The sequence below is a fragment of the Arabidopsis lyrata genome (genome assembly GCF_000004255.2).
Source record: "Arabidopsis lyrata subsp. lyrata unplaced genomic scaffold ARALYscaffold_2, whole genome shotgun sequence".
In the NCBI taxonomy this organism is placed as follows: domain Eukaryota; kingdom Viridiplantae; phylum Streptophyta; class Magnoliopsida; order Brassicales; family Brassicaceae; genus Arabidopsis; species Arabidopsis lyrata.
In genome coordinates, this window is record NW_003302554.1 from 13514939 (window position 1) to 13527190 (window position 12252).

Below are 12252 nucleotides of genomic sequence, written 5' to 3' on the forward strand. Positions count from 1 at the left end.
CAACAGTTTATCAAGAAATTTCATGGTCGGACAGTGAGTAAACGATGAAAATAAAGTTTTTTTTTGTTTTTTATAGATTTTTATTAATCGTAATAAATAATAAAATTAACTAAAATTTAAATTAAATTAAATAAACATATATTAAACAAACATAAATTGATTGTTCCATCATATTTTATAGCTTTGCAAACAAAAAAGTTAGTTTGGAGGTTTAAAGTGTTAGTAAAACAATCTTGGTGGTTTATAGTGTTAGTAGAATTCTTTTGAGGTTTAAAGTGCTTCCCAGTTACACTTTGAGGGTTAAAAATATGATTTTCCCCTTTTATTTATATGTAAATGAAAGTGATACATAAAAACATAAGAGATTAGAATATGTTATTGTTACTCATTCGATTAGACCATATGCAAGGGGAGAACTTTTGAGTGTGTTCTTAAGATTTAAAAATAAGAAATAAGGTGAACAGTAGTAAAACAGTTCTAACTTATGCTGCAAAATGTTCTTCCTGAAGAATAGTTTTTATAATTTTAAGAAAGTTGTATTCACTATCAACATTTTTATTATTTTAAAACCCTTAAGAACACGTTAAGTGTTCCCATTGCCTATGCTCTTAGAAAGTACATAGTGAAAAAATAAACAGATCAGAAAGAGGCCACGTGCATCACGTGACAACCTTAAATCTGATAGGTTAGAATCCCGTCTAATCACGTGAACCCCACGTGTCATCACAAACAACGGTTCATTTAACGGATAATCACATCGTTTCGTACACGTGTCAAAACCAGGAAACTGACGGACAAAAACTCAAGTAACCTCACGTAGTCTCTCCCCCAGGTAATCAAAACTCAGCCGAGTCACGAGTCACCAAAAAAAAAAAAACCAAATAAGCAACTACAAGAAGCTCGTCGACGGCAAAAGTAAAAAAAAAAACTCTCCGGCGAATATGAGAACCGGAAAAGGAAATCAAGAGGAAGAAGATTACGGAGAAGAAGACTTTAGCTCGAAACGTGAAGGTCCTTCTTCCAACACTACTGTTCATAGCAACAATAACAACAACAGAGGTAATTGTTCGATTTGGGAGATTTTTTGAATTCGTAGTTGTTGTTTCTTCGATTTGTGTTTTCATTGGAGCTATTGTTGATCTAAATCGAGATTGATTTGGTTTGGAGAGTTTGTGATGAGATTTCTTGTTTTCTCTGTATGATTCGGTGTTTGATTTTGAAAGCAGATTCAAAGGAAAATGATAAAGCTAGTGCGATACGTTCTAAACATTCGGTCACTGAGCAACGGAGAAGAAGCAAAATCAATGAAAGGTATGTTCGAATAAACAGAGGATTTGTGTTTGGGAATTTTGCTCTGCCTCAGTCAGATTGTGGTTATTGGTATGGGACTTAGTTATACTATATCATCTTTGTTTCCTTAGTAGTATGAGTGCTGAATTTATAAATCTCTTCTCAGATTTCAGATATTGAGAGAACTGATTCCCAACAGTGAACAGAAAAGAGATACTGCTTCCTTCCTTTTAGAGGTATTCAATTTTATGATGTTTAATACGAATGTTATGGCATTTAGATTTTGTTAGCCTTAATATTATTGCTGTTACAACATTCTAGGTGATAGATTATGTTCAGTATTTACAAGAGAAGGTGCAAAAGTATGAAGGATCGTATCCAGGATGGAGTCAGGAACCAACAAAGTTGACGCCATGGGTACAATTTTCACCTTCTTCTTTTGTCGGTTTCTCAACGAGTTTCTGTGATTGTAGACATTGTAGCAGCCTTACTATTTCGATTCCCACTGCTATTTCACTATTCTGAGCATGTTTTTGCACCTGCAAGTCTTTCTGCTGCCAGTTTTGTGTGACTTTTAGCTGAAGCTTATGTTTTCTTGACTGGAACAGAGGAATAATCATTGGCGAGTTCAAAGTTTGGCAAACCATCCAGTAGCTATAAATAATGGATCTGGTCCAGGGATACCTTTTCCTGGAAAGTTTGAAGAAAACACTGTGACTTCGACACCTGCAATTGTGGCAGAACCGCAAATCCCGATTGAATCTGACAAAGGAAGAGCTATAACCGGCATATCGATTGAAAGTCAACCTGAGTTAGATGACAAAGGATTACCACCACTACAACCAATTCTTCCAATGGTACAAGGCGAACAAGCTAATGAATGTCCTGCAACTAGTGATGGGCTACGCCAAAGTAATGACCTGGTTATTGAAGGTGGAACCATTAGCATCTCTAGTGCCTACTCGCATGAGTGAGTTAAACCTGATGTTCTAACTCTGCCTCATTTCTGTTACTTTTTTTTTATCGAATTGATCTGTTGGTTTCTTAATAATGTGTATTCTGAAATAACCAGGTTATTGAACTCATTAACACAAGCTCTCCAGAACGCAGGAATCGATCTGTCGCATGCAAAACTTTCTGTGCAGATTGATCTTGGGAAACGAGCCAATCAAGGACTAACTCATGACGAGCCATCAAGTAAGGTAAACTAGTCGGCTTCACTTTTTATGTAACAGTAACCATATGCGGTGATGTTGATACATACTTTCTTTGCAGAATCCATTATCATCTGATACACAAGCAAGGGATCCAAGCATTGAGGAAGAATCTGAACATTCTCACAAGCGGATGAAAACACTGTGACATTTCTCTCTCAGGCTCCACCGCTTTGGAATATATAAATGTATTGACAGATTCCTTCTATCGTGTACATTGTTCGGCTTCTAGGGGCTTCCTATAGTCGTTAAGATAAACTTTGGTTAGTAGATTCTACGTTTTTTGTGGTTCTGAGTTTGTATCAACTTCTGCATCATTCATGTAACCTATCAAATATAATCTCTTCTGGAATAGCAGATTACGTTTCAAGTTATTGCATTATTTTTTCTGATTTTGTCTTCCTTTTTTTTGTTGTTGTTTATCCTCGTTGGAGAGAATGAGATCAGGGCAATAAAAGACTATTATAGAATCATTTGAAGCTAAACCAAAGATGATGATATGATTCTTTTATCTATTGTTGTGATAACCCATAACTTTGAGAAGAAAAGCATAATCAAAGGCAGTCTCTTCGCACTGAGCATAGCGACCACCTTCACCAAAATGGCCTCCGTTCATATTTGTTCTCAGAATCACTGCCCGTGAGCAGTCGTGGCACGTACTGTCCCGTATCTTAGCCACCCATTTTGCGCCTTCCCATACTCCAACCCTGACCCAAAAACACACGCAAACTGTGATCCAAAGATTCTTATTTAAAACAAAAATGGGTTTAAGGGTTCTTGTGCGAAGCTTGCCTTGAGTCATGAAACGAAGTTGTGACAAGCATGGACGGATAGCAAACATCTTTTCGGATGTTATCATATGGAGAATAGCTAAGGATGGATCGGAAGTCGGTTAAGTTGTCTGGGTTACCGAATTCTTCATGGTCTAGGAGTGTGAGAGGTAAATTTGGATCCGATAATGTGTTTAACACATCAACAAAAGGAACCTGCCCAAATGGTACACCTTGATGATATGAGCTTTTGATTATTCTTTACACAACTTAATGCATTTGCTATGCCATAATATTCTTACCTTCAAAATCGCAGCTTGAAATAGACTCGGGTGCATATTCATGGCTGCAGCTGGAAGAATAGCTCCTGCGCTGTACCCAATAGCAGCAAGATGATGTCTATGAACATAGCCCTTTTCGATTAGATATTTTGCACTGTATATGAAATCTTGGATTGAATTTTGTTTCAACAATCTAGTTCCGGATTTGTGCCATGAAAAATCCCCACTGCCTCCTCCCCTGAGGCCAAAATGAAACTCTTATAGCAGCACATTCAAATAAACCACTCTTATACCAAGTGAAGACAACGTGAAGCAGATGATAATTGACTGCTTTGGTTATGTTTAGTGACTGACCTCACATCAGCAAAAGCAATCACCCAACCACGATCAAGCATACTCAATCGATTTGTGCACCAGCTTTTGTCCAAAACTTCACCGTAAGCGCCATAACCTATCAACATTCCTGGGGATTCACTCTTCTTCCATGCTTCTCGTGAATACAAAATTGTAAGAGGGACTTCAACTCCGTCGTGCGAAGAAACTTCTTGTCTTTCACAAACATATGCATCAGATGAGTCCTCCCATTTAGGCATTCGAGGACCATCTTCTCCCTCGCTTGTTCTATCATTAAGTTTATCGCTATTCTCTATAGAGCGATCTGCAGCGTACCATGGTTTACTACTATCAGAATTATCTAAAACCCCTCCCTCCTGCTGCACAATTGAGAACAATCTTCTTGACACGTCATAGTCGACGATAGTGTCAGGAATCTGCAATTCCAAAAATAACAGTAAGATATTCAGAGAAAGTATCAGAGTAGAAAGAATAATTCAAATGCAAATAAACTATGTTATGGTTCAAAGCTAAAACAAATAGAGGAACCCGTTTCCTAAAGTAAGTAACTAAGTATATATACCACAGGAGACGAAAGCACCACTCGGTATATAGAGCTCTGGAAGTTGTGGTTTGAACCCGGGGCAACACTGCATGAATCAAATGGAAGAGGAAAATACCAAGGAACAAGATCATCCATATGCTGCAAAAATAGAAACATACCTTAGTAAAAATGTATGAACACCAAGGGACAGAGAAAAAAATACAAAGCAAGATTAATCAGAAATACCTTTGTATGTGCTTTTATGGGCATATCAATGGAACAGAGCATAGGTAAGCCGTTCTTATTAAGGAAAAGCACTAAGTAGTCATTGAACATGTCCATATCTTGTATTACCACATCATCATCTGGACAGAAAACAGTCTGACAAGAAAAATCAGTATTATTCTCCATCTTCAAAAGGTTTCGGAAAATGAGTGTTTATAAAATAACCAAAACCTGCCAGTCAGATGCTTCTTTTCCCTCCACTAAGCATCTAGTTAAATAATAGCCTTCACCAGACCACTCACTAATTGCATTTGAGGGAGAATTTGTAAGAATGTAAAAGAACCCATTGTGATGTTCAAGAAAACACTGCACACCAGGAACTCGCTCACGAGCTCTTTGCAAACCAGTCATTGGCTTATCAGCATTTACAATATAAACCTGAAAAACAAGATAACTCAGCTTGAGCTTAAAGTATATCGGTGAGACGACACCAAGAAAACAAAAAATGCAGTTGAAAGTTAGAAACAGGTAAATTCCTCGGATGAAGTCCTTGAGTTTGAATTGATAGTAACAAACTTGCCATCTTTTGTGGTCGTTATGTCTACACAGAAACTGGAATCCCTTTCAGTAAACACTACAGCATCATCTCTCCCATCTGATTCAACATTTGTGACAACAACCCTGCAAAAACAATTCACAATTGAGCAAACACTCCCCAAGTTTAATAATATTAAAAGGCTATCTATCTACAATGAGTCACTGTACTTGCCTGTGAGGTCTTTGGTTTTCATCTGCAACAGTGTAAAACAATGTGATTCCATCTAAAGCCCATGCCAAGCTTACAACTCCATCAACTTCCAACCTCGGAAGTAAACGACTAGTTCTCAAATCCTTAATTTGGAGAATGAAACGCTCACCTCCCTCGGGATCAACCGTATACGCAAGATAGTTATGATCAGGTGACACCCGACAAACCCCAACATGAACATAACCTGAAGTAAGTAGTACACATAACACTTACTTAATGATTTATGACTCTAAACCAACACTGCAACATTATATACTAAAGGAATAAACTTTACCAAACTGCTCTGCAATTTGATTCCAGTCAAGCACAACTTCTTCTTCTTCTGCTTCTTCTCCTCCACGAAAAAGACCAGAGAGCCAATTTGTTTTAACCTTCTCCAATCTCCTACACAGAAGAGGATACTCTTTTGCTTTGGGTATGTATTGCCTATATGACCTGCTCAAGTACAATTTTAAACCCGAATCAATCAAAGCTCACTCCTTTTGACTCGAATCAAAGAAAAGTTGCAAGATTGGAGAGATGAACCATTGTCCCCAACGCTCAGGAGGAGTGAAAAGCTCTTCAGGAATGCGAGTTTTCATCTCGGAGACTAAATCACGCCTCAGGGTTTCTGTGTCTGCCATGAAAGCTTGAGCGTATGAGTTCTCACGCTTGAGGAAGTCGACGAAATCGGAGTCGTCCGTATTCTTCATCCAACGGTAAGGATCTTGCCTTGTGATCCCATGAGATGAGATTGCTAATGGGATCTTCTTTGGAACCGGAGGAGCTTCCGCTGGAACAGAGAGTGATGATGTTCGTCCAACAAAACATTGCGTCGAGAAAGACAAAACAGATGATATTGTCGCCGGCTTGTAACGCCGGAGAAGAGATGTTACTGCCATAGCAATGACAGAGCAAACTTAAACCTCTCCAGCGACTTTATATCAAAGTTTCGATATTTTGGATAATTTTTGTATTCAAAGTTGCAAGCTTTTTTACTACAACAAAAAGAAAGTCTCGTTTTTTTTTTTTTTATAATTTGCGAATCGAATGAATAAAATGCGTCTTCTTTTGCATTGTCGCTTAAAGCAAAAGCTATACACTAATAATGAAACAGATCATATACCATCCTCATTTACTTCCCCACAATTGGGTGTAACAAAACTTAATATATCTCTAATTTTTTGCTGCATTTGTTTCTTTCTCTTCTTCAACATCCTGCAAGTATGTGAAAGGCAGATTTAGATTAAACCAAGATGTTCTCTTGTTGTGTCTTTCAAAGACCAGAGAGAAGGCAGATTTAGATTAAACCAAGATGGTTAACTTACAGAGTTGCCAATCTTGTCAAAGTCATCATCACCCAAGCTTCCATCATCATCACCATCACCATCATCTGCAAGGTTTTACAATTTACTCAAACAAAATCAATATTTAAGACAGCTAAAACTTGGGAAGCTACAACAAGTCAAGGTCTCTCACCAGGAGCTTCGTCGCTGTCTTCTAGATCTCCCAGAAGGAATGTATCGAGATCTTGCTCAGATGATGCAGTAGATGTTCTGTTCATTGTCACGTTCTTTTCAGCTAATTCTGTCCCTCCAACCCCTGGACTCTTCTTAGCTTCTTCATCTTTACTCCCTGCTTTGCTCCTAAGTTCCTCCATGTACTTTCTCTCATATCTGAGCCAAAACAAATAATTTCCGCTTAATCCATGCAGCTAAATTCACTAATACTTCTCAAAAATACACACACGAGTAAGGGCCAAGATCTTCCTCTATGTACTTTCCTTTAAAGGTTCCTTTTGGTTTTGCTATTCTAATTTGTGAGTTACATGGTTTTCCAAGATACCTACTGAACCGAGCTAGAAGCAGCATAGATGATTCGCAGCAACTAGAGAATTCACTAAGACTGTCTCTGGATCATATCTGTGCTCCTAAGGTACAATCACATCTCCCATATGCATCTAAATATCTAATCACATGTCTTAAGCTGTAGTGATTAAGCTATGAGACTTCATAGCCTTAGGGTTTCATTTTACCAACATATACATCGAATCACGTGTCTTAAGCTGCAATGATTAAGCTATGAGACTTCCTAGTCGTAGGAATATACAGGTCTTAAGCTATCTTTACCACCTCCTACACGCTTAATGCAATTCTCAATTTAGGTCTTTCCTCTACTTAAACTGAGTGTCAATAACATTTTCAGACTTTGAGAAGAGATGGTAGAGCCTTACGGTGCAACATGAGTGCTCACTAAAGTAAAGTATATCCTCCAGAACCTCCTTTCTTTCATCACTCGCGGGCATAATTCATATCTCAACTTCGAAATTTGCTGCAACATACACAAAATGAAAACATTAAACATAAGAGATGAATCTACAAGTTAACAAGTATGCAAGATCAAACTAATTCTCAGATTCAAGTATTACCTTAACGGAACCAAGAACAAGAGTGGCATGTCTCTCCTGCCACTCCGAAAGATCCTTCCGAACATTCGACGCACTAGTTTCCAAATCAGAAACTTGCGACGATTCATCTAATCCACATTCATCATAACACATTGCAAATCCTCAATTCCAAAACAAAGAATCACCAAAAGAACAAAGATAACGCAACAACAACAAACAACCATACCTTGTACAGGAAAAGCCTGAAACGTAGCAGATGTCAAACCTTTAACAAACTCTCTCAAATCATCAGTAATACCAAAGCTAACAAGCTCAGATTCAGAGATCACAGAACCACCACCACCAGATCCTGATCCTAATCCTCCAGGTATAATGTCGGCAATCGATTTAATATTCTGGATCTGATCAGCTTGTTTCAACGCAACGACTTTAAGCTGATCCGCTTTCGTTGAAACCTCGGCGGCGAATTCCTTAGATTTCTTCGCCGTCTCGGCTACAAATTCGGAGACATTGAGAGAATCGGCTTTCTTAGAAGCTTCGAGAGCGAACTCTTTGGATTTTTTAGCGGTTTCGGAGACGAGATTGACGAAAGTTGTTGAAGATGATTGTAGTGTTATGGTTTGTGATTTCTTCGCTGCTTCTTCTGCAAATGATTTCGCTCTCTTCCACAGATCTTCCATTTTTTTTTTCTCGGTGTAATGATTTTTTTTTTTTCCGATCTGTTATTTAGCGTTACTGACGAAATTAAAGGCAACGTTACGGCAAACGCGGAAGAAAACTTCTGGGTCACGCAGAGGTGTTTGACTTTTAAGAGTTTATTGGTCGCACCATTCCTAACTTCCTATTGGCCAATGGATAATTTTGTTTTTATTTGAAAATATGGATTATTTCAAGTTTTTGTGTTTCAACAATTTAAATCTAAATGTTTCGAGTTTAAGAAAAGAAGTAATCACATAAAATAAGTGTTTGAAACAAAGTGAAAGTGTGAAATACTTGGACACCATAATTCAGTCCATAACTTCACCAACTTTTTTTTTTTAAGTTGGATTTAGACTTTTCAAGAATTTTTTTTTGGTATCAATGTTCCTTAAGTAAAGAATTTTCAAGATTTTACGTAGAATAAGTGTCAGTTTAATCATAATTCATAACAACATTATATTATTTTCTACCAATTTGTTAACCACTACAATAATTTTACGTTAACTATATTCTGTAGTTGATTTTGGTACTAGAAACGTTAAATAATCGATAAAAGTTAAAAACCAGCACAACTAGATCTCAAATTTTCTACAACATGGTGTTTGTATATAAATCTCCTACAGTACAAGAAGAAAAGGCACAACTATTTTTGCCAATAGCTATAGTACATTTTTCTATATATTAGCAGGAGAAGTGGAGAACAACAAGAAGAACAAAAATAGTTATGGTTTGAAGTAAAAAATACCATAAAAAGAAATAATAGTTTAGGGAAAATAGAAGAAAAGATAGATGGGAAGAGATTGTGAGAGGTACGAAAGAATATATGGTTGGGGTGTTGTCGAACTCAAATCTTTGTATGCAGCAAGAGACCACTCTCTGCCCCCGACGGGACCACTCCTCCGCCAAACTATATATTATTATTTGTATTGATAATATCGTGTTAATTCGTGTAATATAATCGTAATTATCAATTAGCCTACTATACACACGAACATAGATTAAATAAAGTTGAATCGAGTTCAAAGATGTATACAGTGGCTTGTGGGTGAGGCTGATAGGGACGTGGACCATTTTTGGTAGATTTTGGTGAAGAGATCGAGCCAAGTTGCCCATCTCTTTGGAGATTTATCCAAATCTTTTCTGATTGTTACGTTTTGTTTATATATACTTCAATTTTTTAGCAGTCATTAGCTTGTCGTTCCAATCTACTTTTCATACTCTTTTTGTCTGAATGCATTTCTCTATGTATATTTGGTTTCAGATAACGTAAAATCACTTGTATTTATTACAAAATGATATATAATTTTAGTTTTACAATATTAATAGTAATATATATATATATATGCTAATTAAAGCCTATTATGGCAAAGTAGACATAATAGGTTAAGTAAAACTAGGAGATCCATACATAATATAATTTAAGGAAAGATTGCAAATAAATCTTAACTATTTTGGAAAAAACATGTGATTCTTTATTCGCTGTAGTGGCGGAAACATTAACATCATGTGATTAGTGTGTGTTAACATCATATGATCCATGTGTGTTAGTTGGTGCAATAATAACCAAACTTAAGATTAAGGAAGTGTTAATGTATTGATGGTCGGCTCATGATCGGAGTTTACTATTAAAACGACTTTTTTCTTTCTTCGCCAGCTCGTCTCATCCTAATTAAGCTACGTTCAACTGCAGCTATATGAACTTGGTTGAGCCATTCTACAAGTTATATATTTGCAATTTTGCATTGTGTGATACAGTATCATACAAGCTTCGCCGGAATTTTGGTTTCGTGACTCATACGCAACCTATGCGCGTATGTTGAAACTAAGTCTCTGACGCTCGCCGCAACAGATATTCCGTTGGTAAAGTCCGCCGTATAAGTTAAGGTTTTTTTACCTTGCAGCGACGTGAGAAGAGAGCAAAATATTTAAATTTTTGCTTGGTTCCCAATTGCATAAGAAAATAAATATAAATACATGCCACTATAGATCGAACAGACCTATAAGGAGGGCAGCAAAATGGACATTCAGTGGCCTAAATTAGAGTCGCGAGTTACGTCTATATGGAAATTTGGTGAAAAATCAAACCCTCTAAGCTAGAAAGTGTATCTATAATTATGATTCTTTACATTTTTTTTACACCACTCATGATTTAATTTGTCCAATTGGTTTAATTTTAGTATTGGTTCTGTTCATATATGTTTTAGGAATGTGCAAGTGTGCAACATATAGTTCTATGAACGATAGCAACGTGGCAACGTGGCAACGTCGGGTTAGTTCAAACTTCAAAGAGCTGATAAAATGCTCTTTTAAAAAAATGGTTGCAATTATACTTTTACGACCAAAAAATGTTCTTAGCTAAGATTTTCTACATATCGATAGTTTTGTATAAAACAAGCATAATTTTTACATTCATGCCAAAAAAAATAAAAAATCGTCACATTTTCAACCAAATTAATTTCAAAACAGGTTACCCAATGAAAAAAAAATGTCTCATAATAGTGCGTTTTTCATGTTTTACTATTTGGTATATTCATTGGCAAAAGAAAAAGTAAGTCAAAAGTCGACTCTTCAGTAAAATAAAGGTCAATCTTTCTCATGAATAATGCTCTCACGTTTTATACACATTAAAGCTACTTATCAAAGGTGATGATGAGAAACGAAACATTTTCAGAGTTGAATCATGTACTAAAATATAAGCCCTTGGTTTTTATACGTACTAAAAAATGTAATGCAACAATTTTAATAGAACAAAAACAAAACAAATTTTTTTTAACGAGACAAAAATTTAAAAGTGTGCACGTTAGCAAAAGTCAGAATCTCACAAAACCTTCTTGTCTTCGCATCTGGCTTTTACAGCTCCGTCTGACGTGGACCTTTTTTAGTCTCGTACCGACGTCTCTTCGTTTTCTCCAAGAGACTCTCTCTCTCTCTCTCTTCCTTATTTTTAGGATTATTATTTAACGAATTTTTATTATACTTTTGTCGATAAATCAATTTAGCAGTCGTGTCGTGTATAAATGCAATTACGATACTTTTTTTTTTTTTAATTTATACGTGCAACAACGAGTTTCTTAAAATAATTTAGTAGTAGTACTATTCACTTTATAGGTGAGAAAAAAAAAAGTTAAAAATTTGGAAATTTTTAAAAAAAATTAAATGAAAGACACGTGACACGTGCGTGACTGCCACTCTGTCTCCACATGAAAATCTGACTCACGGGTCTGCCTCACGTCGCGTGCAACTTCGCTTTTTAATATTCCTCTAATTCTGTCTTTTTTAAAGTTAACATTACTAAATTTAAAAATAACCCCAAATAAAAAGAGTTTTGACGATATTTATCTGTTTCTGGAAGCATATCTATATTCTTAAGTTTCTCTATTAATGATTCAAAGTGGTTCAAGTTGTTTTTGAGGTCAAACAAAATGCATATATAAGTCGACGAAATTCTATATGTTTGTGAACTGAAATATATATTTTTGAAAAAGAAAGTTAATTAGTTGATCGATTGTTTGCATTTGTATTTATTTGGCATAATAATATGTTCTTTTAAAATAAATCACTCTTATTAATTCATAGTAAAATATAAAGCCTAGGCCATCTTTTTGTTTGATACTCCCTCCGTTTCGTTTTAGTTCTCGTTTAAGGTTTTCTCACACAAATTAAGAAAAACATTAAATTTTCTGTTTTACCATCTATTAATAT

At 36.0% G+C, this 12252-nt stretch overlaps 3 protein-coding genes across 4 annotated transcripts; 1 reads left to right on the forward strand and 2 right to left on the reverse strand.

The window, feature by feature from the left end:
- The first annotated feature begins 788 nt into the window (after positions 1-788).
- Positions 789-2896, forward strand: LOC9324759 (transcription factor BIM2). 2 transcript variants are annotated; one of them, XM_021034830.1, is made up of 7 exons: positions 789-1059; positions 1227-1311; positions 1457-1526; positions 1612-1707; positions 1899-2260; positions 2363-2492; positions 2566-2896. In XM_021034830.1, exons 1-7 carry the CDS (start codon positions 942-944, stop codon positions 2650-2652), a joined length of 948 nt encoding a protein of 315 aa, XP_020890489.1. In that variant the 5' UTR covers positions 789-941; the 3' UTR covers positions 2653-2896. The 2 variants fall into 2 exon arrangements, with proteins under 2 accessions (XP_020890489.1, XP_020890490.1); XM_021034831.1 differs by having other exon boundaries at positions 835-1059; positions 2363-2487; positions 2566-2878.
- A 51-nt stretch (positions 2897-2947) lies between these two features.
- On the reverse strand, positions 2948-6367 carry LOC9323284 (protease 2). Its single transcript, XM_021034829.1, has 11 exons — positions 5991-6367; positions 5740-5900; positions 5427-5649; positions 5194-5338; positions 4889-5095; positions 4679-4813; positions 4472-4591; positions 3910-4325; positions 3577-3793; positions 3297-3490; positions 2948-3211 (listed from the first exon to the last, which is right to left on the reverse strand). The coding sequence occupies exons 1-11, from the start codon at positions 6344-6346 to the stop codon at positions 3013-3015; spliced, it is 2373 nt and encodes a 790-aa protein (XP_020890488.1). The 5' UTR covers positions 6347-6367; the 3' UTR covers positions 2948-3012.
- Positions 6368-6418: 51 nt separating this feature from the next.
- On the reverse strand, positions 6419-8606 carry LOC9324760. The gene is made up of 6 exons (XM_002888651.2): positions 8078-8606; positions 7873-7979; positions 7678-7775; positions 6924-7120; positions 6773-6837; positions 6419-6662 (listed from the first exon to the last, which is right to left on the reverse strand). The coding sequence occupies exons 1-6, from the start codon at positions 8529-8531 to the stop codon at positions 6621-6623; spliced, it is 963 nt and encodes a 320-aa protein (XP_002888697.1). The 5' UTR covers positions 8532-8606; the 3' UTR covers positions 6419-6620.
- Positions 8607-12252: the final 3646 nt, after the last annotated feature.

Bases quoted from the DNA above. Each gene is read 5' to 3' on its own strand.
- LOC9324759 (XM_021034830.1), top strand. From the start codon at position 942: ATGAGAACCGGAAAAGGAAATCAAGAGGAAGAAGATTACGGAGAAGAA. The intron at 1,527-1,611 runs GTATTCAATTTT...ACAACATTCTAG, and splicing joins CTGCTTCCTTCCTTTTAGAG to GTGATAGATTATGTTCAGTA. The intron at 2,261-2,362 runs GTGAGTTAAACC...TGAAATAACCAG, and splicing joins TCTAGTGCCTACTCGCATGA to GTTATTGAACTCATTAACAC.
- LOC9323284 (XM_021034829.1), bottom strand. From the start codon at position 6,346: ATGGCAGTAACATCTCTTCTCCGGCGTTACAAGCCGGCGACAATATCA. The intron at 5,650-5,739 runs GTAAAGTTTATT...TACTTACTTCAG, and splicing joins TCAAATTGCAGAGCAGTTTG to GTTATGTTCATGTTGGGGTT. The intron at 5,339-5,426 runs GCAAGTACAGTG...TTGTTTTTGCAG, and splicing joins GAAAACCAAAGACCTCACAG to GGTTGTTGTCACAAATGTTG.
- LOC9324760 (XM_002888651.2), bottom strand. From the start codon at position 8,531: ATGGAAGATCTGTGGAAGAGAGCGAAATCATTTGCAGAAGAAGCAGCG. The intron at 7,776-7,872 runs GTAATACTTGAA...TGTATGTTGCAG, and splicing joins TTGTTCTTGGTTCCGTTAAG to CAAATTTCGAAGTTGAGATA. The intron at 7,121-7,677 runs GTAAGGCTCTAC...GTTTTGGCTCAG, and splicing joins GTGAGCACTCATGTTGCACC to ATATGAGAGAAAGTACATGG.